This window comes from Penicillium expansum, assembly GCF_000769745.1.
Source record: "Penicillium expansum strain MD-8 chromosome Unknown contig284, whole genome shotgun sequence".
Classification (NCBI taxonomy): domain Eukaryota; kingdom Fungi; phylum Ascomycota; class Eurotiomycetes; order Eurotiales; family Aspergillaceae; genus Penicillium; species Penicillium expansum.
In genome coordinates, this window is record NW_015971188.1 from 80,480 (window position 1) to 92,889 (window position 12,410).

General features: G+C 48.3%; 5 protein-coding genes across 5 annotated transcripts; 3 read left to right on the top strand and 2 right to left on the bottom strand.

Annotated features, from left to right (window-relative positions):
- Positions 1-324: 324 nt before the first annotated feature.
- PEX2_085140 (uncharacterized protein) lies at positions 325-1,302 on the top strand (the record flags this gene model as incomplete). The annotated part of the gene is made up of 1 exon (XM_016745784.1): positions 325-1,302. One exon carries the CDS (start codon positions 325-327, stop codon positions 1,300-1,302), a length of 978 nt encoding a protein of 325 aa, XP_016602231.1.
- An 851-nt stretch (positions 1,303-2,153) lies between these two features.
- On the top strand, positions 2,154-3,304 carry PEX2_085150 (3-hydroxyacyl-CoA dehydrogenase family protein; the record flags this gene model as incomplete). Its single annotated transcript, XM_016745785.1, has 5 exons — positions 2,154-2,231; positions 2,287-2,472; positions 2,533-2,698; positions 2,881-2,956; positions 3,013-3,304. 5 exons carry the CDS (start codon positions 2,154-2,156, stop codon positions 3,302-3,304), a joined length of 798 nt encoding a protein of 265 aa, XP_016602232.1.
- A 1,156-nt stretch (positions 3,305-4,460) lies between these two features.
- Positions 4,461-4,649, top strand: PEX2_085160 (uncharacterized protein; the record flags this gene model as incomplete). The annotated part of the gene is made up of 1 exon (XM_016745786.1): positions 4,461-4,649. The coding sequence occupies one exon, from the start codon at positions 4,461-4,463 to the stop codon at positions 4,647-4,649; it is 189 nt and encodes a 62-aa protein (XP_016602233.1).
- Positions 4,650-4,784: 135 nt separating this feature from the next.
- Positions 4,785-6,453, bottom strand: PEX2_085170 (pepsin-like aspartic protease; the record flags this gene model as incomplete). The annotated part of the gene is made up of 3 exons (XM_016745787.1): positions 4,785-5,821; positions 5,889-6,210; positions 6,274-6,453. 3 exons carry the CDS (start codon positions 6,451-6,453, stop codon positions 4,785-4,787), a joined length of 1,539 nt encoding a protein of 512 aa, XP_016602234.1.
- Positions 6,454-8,230: 1,777 nt separating this feature from the next.
- On the bottom strand, positions 8,231-12,212 carry PEX2_085180 (uncharacterized protein; the record flags this gene model as incomplete). The annotated part of the gene is made up of 2 exons (XM_016745788.1): positions 8,231-9,299; positions 9,352-12,212. The coding sequence occupies 2 exons, from the start codon at positions 12,210-12,212 to the stop codon at positions 8,231-8,233; spliced, it is 3,930 nt and encodes a 1,309-aa protein (XP_016602235.1).
- Positions 12,213-12,410: the final 198 nt, after the last annotated feature.

A 12,410-nucleotide genomic window follows, 5' to 3' on the forward strand; every position in this document is an offset into this window, starting at 1 on the left:
ATAGAGAACTAGTTGGAGCCATACACTAAAAGTGTAGCATAGAACTTGATGTCATGAGCGATGAGGTCATTCTGCTTGTGTTTTGGGGTTGAATAAGTGTATAACCAGTCCCAAAGTATGAGCAGACGTCAAAATATTCCCACTTATTACTTTTGACACCAGTAAATTTAGAAATGTTGAGGTTTTCTCGAATCCCATCTTGAAGATGGGAAATGACGGGGAAGATGAGGGGAGTCAAAAGAGTGGGGCCAGCCGTTGCGTAGGGCGCGAAGCTCAACATCTCCAACACCCCGTGTATCAAAATCAATATTCTTCAGGCACAAAATGTCGACCCCAACTACCCGTCTTATACCGGCATCTTCACGTACTCTTCTTCTTACCCTCGACGCGTTCGGCACCCTTTTCCACCCGCGTCTCCCCGTCCCAGAACAATATGCCGCGACCGCGCACCAATTCGGATTATCGCGCACTACCGTCACCCCGGACAAACTCGAAACCGCATTCAGGGATACCTTTCGTGCACAGATGCATCAATACCCGAATTACGGCCGCGCGGATGTTCTCCGAGGCCAATATGGGGGGCCAAGGCAGTGGTGGGAAGAGGTGATCAGGGGGAGTTTCAGGCGTGTTTTGTCCACAGACGATGTGGAGACGCGTCCTGGAAATTCCAAAGAGCATATTCCTGATGGCATGGTGGAAGCCTTACTAGATCGATTTGCTGGCCCCGAGGGGTATGCGCTCTATGACGATGTGCTACCATTCTTCCGCCGAATGCGCAGACTCAAGTCCGCGCGTAAGTGGTCGTTTGATAGAATTATTGTGGGGGTGATATCCAATTCGGATGACCGCGTCCCCGCTGTGCTCAAGTCGCTGGGGTTGACGGTTGGTGATATGCGTGCCGACCAGGATAAATCGAGTATGGATCTTCCAGGGTTTGAGGAACGAAATTTCAAAAAAGATGCTGCCGGGGAATACAACAACGATCATGTAGACCGCAACTTGGAACTTGATATTGATATGGTCATTACGAGTTATGAGGCCGGTCAAGAGAAACCTCATCGCTTGATCTTTGACGTGACGAGACGGCAGGCTCTAAAGGTCGCCCGCCCATGGTTGACCAGCAGAACCAAATTTATCTCCGTGCATGTTGGGGATGATTTTGAAAAGGATCATGAAGCTGCAAGGGCTGCAGGCTGGGAGAGCTACATGCTTCGTCGAGATCCTCTTGAAACCGATGACTTCAAAGCGAAACAATTCGGAGATCTTCTAAAGTTGACAGATAAATTGGAGATTTTCCCATAAAAGCACTTGTCAACAGATGGCAGATGCACAGTTGAACTTGATTAAAGTCAAGCATCGACAATTTATATCGAACCACAAGTCAAGAAGACAACATCAAAGTTCCCTGGGCTCTAGGACACAGATATTACATTATGCCCCAAACTGACACAACGACAATCTGAAAATGTCTTGACAGATCATGAGTTTTGCATCCATCGATAGAGATCATTCTGTCGGACGACCTGGCATAGTGAGATTCAATTGGGAACGGTTGTTCAAAGGGCCTCGCTCGAGATGGGGTTGACCAGCTTTGGCTATGTTTGTCGGTTATCGTCAACGTAGTTGTAGTGCTCAGGCTCTTCCTAGCCCACTCATTGCTTTGGGGGAGTGGAGGAGCACAAAGTGATGGAAATTATGCATGTCGTGAACATCCAACAAGTGAGGGGCCCGGCAGATAGAGAAATTGTATCTACTGAAAAAACAGTGTGTACTTAGTCTTCCATTTATTACACATGTACAACGCTTCAGTGTATTATTCTGGTCTTGTTTTAGACCATTTCCCTCGCATTTCCTCCATCTAAGTCTAAGACAGTATTCAATTACAACAACCTTTCAATGCGTACCGATGATCGAACCAAAAATGGATAGTTAACTGACATATAACTTGACCAATGAAATGTCTGATGTGCGATGTCCCATACACCCCGCATATCCGCAAGCTGCGTACGGGCGCGGGGCCGAACTTCGCATTGAACTCCGAACTTGTATTGATCTACTCTCTTCGCACTTTGAAATCTTCCTGAATCGTTCACGAGAAATTCAGCATAATTTTAAAACTCGACGCCGAAGTACCACTCTACTTAACATCGAAGATGGAAGGTGTTCAAGGGCCACGGGGGTCTGTTGTAATCATCGGAGCTGGTACTCAAGGCAGACGTCTTGCGCACATGGTAAGTGGTGATGTTCAAGGCCTTGAACATCTAATCTGGTGTTAATGCGTTGAAGTGGTCAAGCCGAGGCGGCACTGTCCGTCTGGTAGATCTCCAAGAGCAACAGCTCCAAGATGGTCTAAAGTATGTGGAACAACTTCGTGCAGATGCTACAGACCACGAAGGAGATTGGGGGGAGCTTGAGACTTTCCAGCCCTCTTCTTTGGAATTTACACTGCAAGACGCATGGCTCGTTGTCGAGGTATGAATTAACTCTTTATCTTACCGGTAGGACCAATCTATTGACATGACATGAAACCAGTGTGTGCCGGAGAACTTGCAGCTAAAGCGAAAACTAATTACTCAACTTGATGAGCTTGCGCCTGAAGGAACAATAATTGCTTCAAACTCGAGTAGTTATGGAATCTTTGAGATTATCGAGGGCATGAGCTTGAAAAACAACAAAAGAGTTATGAGCGCGCACTGCTGTAGGTTTCTATTCAATTTTAAATGGAATACTTCGCTGAAATCTTGTGTCAGATTGGCCACCAGAGACATCCGGTAATATCTATTCCAAATAATCGTATTTTTCTGTTCGATTTGTTAACCAGGAAGTCAGCAATTGAAATCATGGGCCACAAGGATAGCGATCCTAAGCTAATTGATCTAGTCCTGGAGCAATGTAAAGAACATGGATTCTCGCCTTTCCACGTCAAAAGAGACTCAATAGGCTACATATATAACAGGTGAGTTTTTGTTCTCTCTATCTTACTGTACGAGCAGGCTTATAACAATCTCCAAGAATTTGGGCTGCCATCAAGCGAGAGACTCTTCTCACATTGTCTGAAGGTGTTGCCACACCCAAAGAAATCGATGCCATTTTCAAAGACGATTTGAAAACTCCCAAGGGCCCATGTGAACAGATGGATATTGTCGGCTTGGATGTTGTGTTGGATATTGAGAACCACTACGCCGAATCTCGGAGTAGTATTCCTACAGAGCCACGGGAATACCTTCGCGAGATGATTCAAGGTGGAAATCTGGGCGTCAAGAATGGCCGAGGATTCTATGGTTATGAAGAAGAAAATAACTGAAATTTCTAGTCCTTATTGATTCACATTCATTTTATTTACGTGTAATAAGGATATTTCCTTATATATACCCAAAAAGGGAGCTACTTTACATCACCAACGAATCAGCTCTCAGATTCGCCTGGTCCACCAGCATCATTGGTCTAGTGGTAGAATTCGTCGTTGCCATCGACGAGGCCCGTGTTCGATTCACGGATGATGCACATCTTTTTTTTGTATTTTGTTTTTTGTATGTGGATTCCACCGAGGACGTTGTGGAGCCAAAGGAAAATTACTCTTCTCTCCTCTACCACCAAGTCAAAGTTCACATAATCGCAAATAAAAACGATCAGTTCAATATGAACGACCTCCGAAATAGCCTTTGCACTCACCCAGACTGGGGATATGTCATCTATCGCACTACCTACTCTGCTGAATCAGATACTCTATTCCCAGACGCTATCAGATATATTGAGGCCTGTATTAAGCAAGCATTCTTCCAAGAAAACAAAGAAGATACTACAAATGAGCCCAACGAAATTTGGACCAAACACCGGTCGACTATCGTACAAGATCCCGCGCAATTTAACAGGCGTCTCTCGAGGCAATTCGCCCTCATTTTGAGGCCTGGGTGAACGCTCAAGGCATGCGTGATAATTGGACTAAATGGCGAATGTGTATGATTATCGATGAAGAATCTTTGCAAACGCTGAAAGATATATCAGTCGAGGCCCTTGAAAATGAAAGGCTAGAGAATTCCGATGATAAGCTACGATGTGTAAAGGTTCTTGAAGCATTCCCGCACACGGATCAGTATGACAAATTTTTAGGCTGGATGAAATGTTGGACATACGCGCTCTGGGATCTCTGGACGATGATGGGAGATGGTGATGAGATGAGGCAGTTGTTTGACTGTATTGATGATTTTCCATTTGAGGGGGTTTACTGCGGATGATTCAGTGGTGTTTTGGTTGATGGCAATATGGAGTGCATCAGAGATGTGTGGTTCTAAGGTTGTGGAAAATATCGTTCCACAGCCAGTCAGTTCAGAAATAAATACTGCTTGATTCTCTCAGCGCAACTATTTATGTTTACAAAATGGGGCCCAATATGATTGCAATTCACATGTATAAGGTAAATAGGAGTTAATATCGATGATCTGGCTTTGTCCTTTATTGGCATGGTCATTTGGCAGATTATTTATTGGCATCCCACTCATCTTATAGATTGCCGATGGGATGAAGATAATGGAGTTTGTTGCCATGATCCACGGATAGATGGAGCGATATGCCTCAAGATGTTTCAATATCTTCCTAGCGGTCATTCACCTGGAATGACACTCTCAAAGGCCGCAAGGTATATACCATAAAGATTCCGGCACACGGAGATTTTATTTAAAAATCAAGAACTCCTAGACGCATCTCCACAGTTCATTCAATTAAAAAAAGATATATTTGATTAATACAAAATCAAGACAACAGTGTCTACAGGCCAAGTAATCAACCTACACTGCAAGGAGCAAGCCAGCGCCCAAGAACCCGGACAGCAGGTGGTTTGGTTTGCCCATGGAGAACGCTGCCAGTCCTTTAGAGGAAGTACTAGAAGCTCCACCATTCTCGGTAGTTCCAGTGGCAGTTCCAGTAGCAGTGGCAGTAGCAGTGACATATGCTGTTGTTTCACCAGACTCGGAGCTCAAAGAGCCCGAGGGTGTATCGGTTTGATTGGGCCCATTACCCGTGGCCGAGGTGATAGCAGTGGGCACAAGCGTTGCGTCCGGCACAGGAGCCGTTCCCGTGCCGATCTCGTAAATATCATCATCACCCCCATCGTAGTCTGTGTTCGCAAGCGAAATCTCGTTATTGGCGAGATCGTAGACCACGTAAGCGCTACGCAAGAATGTGTCACCCATCAGATTCACTCCGGGGTCGCTGTATGTGATACCAAAGATGCATGTGCCCTCAGGGAAGTCGGCCTCGGCGTAATTCTCGAAAATCAGTTCTTTTAAGGGGATCGAGACCGTGGCGCCCGAGAAACTGAAGGTCACATTGTAATCGGCCTTTTTCATATTGCAAGGAATGTAGGGGTAGCTGTCGGCCCTGGAATAACCCACACCGACCTCCTTGAATATGGGGTCTACCAGCTCTTTAGGCAGCGCAATGAGAGGGCTTCCATTATCCAAAGTGACGGCCAAGGGAAGACCCGTCTTGTAACTCTTTGTACCATCGGTGTTCTTCACAGATAAATCCGTCAAGGCGATGGTCAGAGAACTGTACCTGCCATATACTGGCACAATAGGCACAGTTTGCAGCTCGCCTTGATATCTCGCTTTGTTGACACCCCCGAAGAGAAGGTTCCCTGTGCCATCAAATTTGTTTAGCCATAGGCTATAGGCAGCCGATTTGATAGCACCGCTTTTGACCAGTGCTTCCGGTAGGTTGGCGTATTCCTTGCCGAGATTGGCAGCCGCATCAGTACCTGACGCATATCCGATTCCTAGAATCCCATCTGTTCCCGAAATGCCAATCATCAGCCAGATGTTATCTTTTTCACTTATCGAATCAAAGAACTCAATAATCCGGGGGGGGGGGGGGGGGGGAAANAAACTTACGAGGATTTTTACTCTCGTTGGCCAACGCAAACTCCATATCCTTTACCGTAGCGTCTCCAATCACCAGCTTGTCAGTGACATAGGGGCCTGCAGCCAAAAAGCCACTGACATAAGTAGCATTCATCTCATAATCTAGCATTTTGAACGTTGAGGAGTCTTTGATATGGAACAAGCCGGTTGAAGAGCAGGGATCATCATCTGCCGCGCAGTAGGTGGAATTTGGGACGTTAACCCAGATGTCACTGCTACCGGTATCGAGGCTGAGGGATACTTTCTGAGCCGGGGTACCGATGGTGATGTTCACCATGTAATAGAAATTTTGCTATGCGGGTATTTAGTCCAATTCTTAACCATTGAAACATGCGATCGGAAATCTATCTCATACCACATTGTACAGTGCCGTGCTGGCGACTTTGGAATCGCGTTTCACCAACACCTGAGACCGTTCACTTTTGGCAATTGGGAGCTCAAAGATCGCAGGTTCATCCCGTTTGTGTAGCGTGACGGCATTCCCACATGGCAGAGCAGCTAAGGCCGCGATCGGCAGGATTGACAATCCCCACATCTGTCACCACGCAGATCTTGATCGTCGTGAAATTATGCGGATACTAGTCAGCGGCCGCGATTTGGACCAAAAGTAGACGAAGTGAAAGGAAAATATGCAGTATGCAAGTCCCTCAAACACCGAACAGATAATTTTTCAGAGAGAAGGAAAATCAGGCGGAAGGGTGCCTAAAGATTCTATTATCTTTAGCCAATCTCGCTACAAACTAGCTTGCCACTAGACCTTTACTAACGATTCGAGGTCTTACGAGCATATAGGTCCCACCGGTAGTACACTACTCGGTCTTACCCAGAGACCGTCGCCTTGGCAAGGGCCAATCGTCCTCCATCACAATTTCCGATGCAGCAGGGGTAGCCCCGAGTCACTGACTCAGATTTCGCTAAATTAAATCCAGCCAATCCCTCTTCTCTGCGCTAAACTCGATGGGCCGTCATACAATTTAATGCAGTGCATAACAGGCCCGGAAAAGTAGAAGTACGTACTGCCACAAATAATAGTAAACGCCAAGGGTACTCTCGGTTCCGAATCTGGAGTATTAGCCCGCCTTTATGTGGATACGCGGAAATTAGGGGTTCTTGGAATATTGCGGTCGTTCCTGGGACAGGTAGGCCACCCGGGAGTACCCACTGAGGCTACTTGGTGCCAATGAGGACCGCTCAGTAGCCTTCTGGGAGTGCATATCATTATCTTAGGATGAGCAATTTTTTTATAGAATAGCCAAGAGTTGCTTATATTGTTAACCTCAACGGTCTTCTTTGCCCACCGAAGCTATTTTTCACCGAAGCTATTTTTCGGATAGATCTAATCAAATACCACTAGAAAGAAATCGATTATCATATAAAGGTGTATCCGCGAGCCCGCCTAAAAAGGACGCATGCTTTGGGTTTACTACGCTTAAAGTGTAGGCTATTTACCCCTTTGAGTTTAACGTACTCCATTTACTCTTTGTAGAACGAGTGTGATTTACCAGGTATCTGAGCTATTTATCTATTAAATGATCCCTTATTCTCGCATAGCCACAAAATTTCCAATGGTGCGATAAGGAGTCTATTTTTTAAAGGCCAGCCGAGGGTCGGACTACCAGGCTAAATAGCAAATTTTGTACAGACAAATAACAATTAAGCACAAGTTCAATATGATTGACTAAAGAAACGATTTAGTTACCCTTCCAATTAGTCCGAGATCTAGTACATCTCTGAGAAGGCTTCAATTCCATCTAAGCCTATTGCAGTAATGCTATATCAACATCTGCGAAATGAGGCCTAATCTATCTCAGTATCAAATTCTTTCTCTATAGGTCACGTAACTTCCGTTCGTTCTTTGCGGTAAGCCTCTAGTGGGGGCGGGGGCTATAGCCGTTTAAATTACTTGGATAATGCCAAGGTAACTGGGCTTATGCCTTAGCTCTAGTAAGGGGTCTGCGAGGGCTGCGTGCTCACTGATTGGACACTGAGCATCAGTCATTCTGTACTTGACCCGTGGGCGGAATTGAGCATGATCACTAATCTAAGTCCGTGCTGACTATGTACTGAGTGAACCTGAGCCTGAGCACTCTCACAACTTGGCCATTAGGGAAGATCAATAGAGAAATTAGAGAAATGTGCAATCTAAATGTTTTTGAATATGTAGCGGATTCATCATGAACAATACGCCTAATGCCCGAGATCCGTGTCCTGACTCCAAGAAACCAATCCCATCCCATCATAGCATAACATAAAAAAGGCAACCCTACGCTCGTGCAGAAAGGAAAGACATCGCAATTCATCGGGGCATCCATTTAGTCCCATTGGCCCTTATCTAGGCCACCCAAACCACCACCAGTATGCTTACCCAGCAACTTGGCAATATTGGATCCCCCGCTGCGCTGCTTGATGCGAAGCTCCTTCTCACGCTCACGTTCACGCGCGGCTGTATACGAGTTGACAGCACCGCCCTTCTTGGGACCCGAAGCTGCGGCTTTGGAGACACGATTGGAGGCGCTCGAGCTACTGGAAGACGATGAGCCAGTCGTAACACGACGCAGAAGTTGAGGAGGACGGAATCCAATAGGACCATCTCCGCCGCTACCGCTGTGGAATGCAAGCTTGGAGTTTGCAGAGCCAGAGTTGGTGCCTGAAGCAGAGTTGGAGGATGCTTGTCGGAGGAGTGCAAGGCGGTCGACCACAACTCCGCGCGTGCGGCGTGGGTGACTAGGTTTGGCGAAGGTACTGTCCGATTGTGGGTGATCATCATCGCCTTCTTCAGTGCCGGGAGTGCCTTCATCTTCTTCCTCGTGTTCTGCATCATCGAGAGAAGCATCCTCATGGAAGGAGTCATATTCGGGAGTTTCAGTAAGGAAGGATAATGTTTCACGAATCTCTGCTATGGTAGCTGGTTTCTTTGACATTGCGCTGGCGGGGGTGCGGCGGAGACGAGCTGCCGGGCGGTTGGTTGCATCTTCAGTTGATGGTTCGAGAGGGCGCTTGCGGTTCTGACCATCGCTCGTCGTATCATTCGACTGTTCTCCCGAGGGAGGGTCCTGTGATGTGCCTCCTTGGGAGCCGTCCTCTTCTTCCTCCAGGAAGTCAATATTGAAGTCATCATCAAATTCACGATCCTCAACAGCCTTGAAGAATGCAGCCTTTTTGGGGTTCTCAGCAATCTCGCCGATTTTCTCGTCTGCAAGGAGAGCACGGCGCATCTTAGCGAACTCGCGTTGCTTCTCACGACGACGTGCTAAGTGCTCGTCATCTGAGTCGTCGAGATCGAAGTCATCATCGGCATTCTTGCGACGACGGAGGGCTCCAGTGGTGATATCTCTCATCAACTTGGCGACATCTTTCTCGTCGCGGTTGCGATCGTGAACCCTATAAGAAAGTTAGCATCTTCTCATTAAATGTGTACCAAAATCTAACATACGCGTTGAGTGCGGCAAGTTGCTTCTCATCAACCACCTCGCCACTGTTGTCATTAATCATTTGGCGATCAATGGCGTTTTCTTCGCCATCGCTCTCGTCACTGTGACCTCCAAGGCCTGCATATTCATCCTCAGACTCTTCGGCGGCCTCATCGACAATGTCTTTCGCCTTGCTGTCCTTCTTGTTGTATTGCGGAGCAGGATTCTTCTTTATAGCCTTATCCTTCTTCATGACATTGAAGGCATTGGCGTCGATTTCAAAGTCGCCTTCATTATCATTCTCGTCGACCTGAGATAGTTCAGTTGCACGTCCTCGCCGCAACATTTTGCGCTTGCGGTCAGCAATGGGTGACTGAGTTTGACCCACAAGGACCGTGTCGACAGTGGACATGGGCGGGGTGCCTCTGAATCTCTTTGCAGGATCGAATGGTGAGAATACAAAGCCCTCATCCTGGGTCGGGTCGGGCAGCTGGGATTGGGAATACTCGGAGAAGGCATATGGCGCAGGCGACTCGGATACTCGGGTCACACTCTGCGCGTAGCCCTCCATAAAGTCTTTCTCCTGGGGCTGAGGCTGGCTGTCTGGAACAAGAATCTCCGATTCCTCCTTTCGAAGTTGAGGGACAGGCCGACCAGGGTCTGGGAGAGAGAAAGGTATGGTGGCAGGTTCCGCTTGGGTGCCAGCGCCATTGCCATCCAATGTGGACGCGAATGCTTGGGTAAGACCTAGGGACATATCACCCGGTGTTCCCATGCCAAGGAAGTTGGGTCGTTCGGCGGACTGTGGGACATAACTCGGGGCTCTCACAGGCGTTGAGGGCGGTTGAGGTTGGTCCTCGTCTTCATCGTCGCTAATCACGCGAGTTCGTCGCTTCCGTCTTGCGGTAGGCATCTCGTTCTCTACATCTGAAGGAGCGACCTCACTCTTGTCGTCTTCGTCGGCCTCCTGTTCAACGAAATCCCCGCCGCCATTGACGCGCTCGTTTTCTTCCTCTTGGTCGTCGTCATCTTCATCTTCACCATCACCTTCCTGATCAGACCCGGAAAGCTCGTAGTCATTATCCTCTTCGTCGTCATCGTCAACGTTGCTCTTCTTCCTAGCAGCTTTCTCTAGTCGGCGGATTTCGTCTGCCTCTTTGCGTGCTTTGTCAACGAGGTTTTCCATGTCATCCTCCATCGCTGCACGCTCCTCGGCCGTTTCAATGACAACTCCCTTGGCCCTGAGCTCTTCAATGCGCTCCCGGCGCTCTTTGGCCGCTTGCTGTCGGGCCCGCCATAATAGACTTGCAGAAAGCTCCGCGGAGTTCATGGAAGTCATTTTTCGGGTAGGAGATGTCAGGTGTGCCAATGCCTTGAGCTTGGTCATAGAGGGGTCTTCATGCAACTGCCTAGTAGGCAGGTTCTCAAACGCTGCAATGCGACGGCACTTGCCAGGGGATGTTACCACCTCGAGATCGCTATCGGAATCGTCTGAATCTTTTTGATGCGCAGCTACCGCTTGTCTGGAAAGCAGCACGCGGATAGGTGGTTGTGTCAGTGGGCGCGAAACTCTCTTCGATTTGAATCCCTCGGATTTGGGTTCAGGTACAGAAGTCGAGACATCTTGGACTGTAGGGGCCTTGGATAATGCATGTGGCTGGTTTGGCATCAGGAGGTCTTTCGGGGCAGGCAAATCTTCAACGTCCACATCCATATCCACATCAGCTGCTTGAACTTGGGCATGCTCAGAATCAGTGTTCGACTTAGTGGCAGGCAAATGACCTAGAACTGGAGAAGTATGAGGAGTATCTTTGGCTTTGGTGAGTAATTCTCCTCCATCAGAGGAATTTTGTGATCCGACTGCTGACGATGAATTTGCCGCGAGCTGCTCGGCCGGAGTGGCGGGTTGCATGAAGTTGAATTTGGCGAAGAGGCTTTCCTTGGTGATTTTCTTCTTTGTCTTGGCCTGGTGAGCTAGTTGCATGTTACGGCTCATTCGCTGAGTCTCCTGTCTCATCTCGTCCAGTGCCTTCTTGCTGGCTTTCCGGGGCTGGCGAGCCTTCTGGGAAAGCTTGCTCGCAGAACGTGGGTCATCAGCGCCACTCTCTTCGCCTGAGAGTATCTCCGAGCTGAACTGCTCCAACTGAACTCTTCGGATGGCCTTTTTCCTTTCAGCCTCGGCTTTCTCTCGCTCCTCGCGTTGCTTGCGCTTTTGAGCGACAAGGGACAAGAAACGAGCGTTTCCTTTAGGCTTCTTATCCGCGGTATTTTCTGTGTCGTCATTTCCGGTGTCTGGGTCGTTATGCGGTTCCCCTGGAGAGGACACAAAGAGAGGAGTATCGGGTCTGGAATGTGGAGGGGTTTGGCTCGTTCTGTTCTCCGCGCTGGGGGACTTGTTTATGGATTTATGCTTTCTGCTCGGGCCAGCCGTAGGTAGATCATCATCATCACTAGATTCGCCAATGGGCGTTGGTTGTGGTTCGGGCTGCTGGGGCGTCTCGCCCTGTTCTCTTTCTGATCGGATGGCCTGTGACACGCGAGCAAAAGCCGAATCTTCATGCTCAGGTCTAGCCAGACTAGGATTGCCCTGTAAACGGGCAGCCATGCGGCCTTTTGGTCTATACACCTCATCTGCGCTGTCCGAGTCGTCTTCCGAGTCCTGCAATGGGCCATTCTCGCGTGCACGAGGATCTAGTACCGAATCACGCCCTAGATCAAGCTTCGAAACTGCATTTGTTGACTTGGCAATTTGAGTGTCATCTTCCGAATCGCTGTCGAATTCCGCCATCATGGCCTTGATCTTCTGCCCGGGCGTAATAATGTTCGGCGAATCGCCCGCGGGCGACACGGAACGCGTCGACCGTGGTGTGGATGGTGAGGACATGTCGTGAATAATATGGTGGGTTATGGTGGGATTTAGGAAATAATTTCCATAATGATATCGATTGTACTTGGAGGCGAGCTTTAGCACTTCCAAGATCCGGAATAAGGTGGAGTGGACACCAGGTTCAAGGGCGCATAGTCTGAACGCGATGCGCGTTCCTCGCGTTGCTAGGCCATACACGTGATCTTATCTTATCGC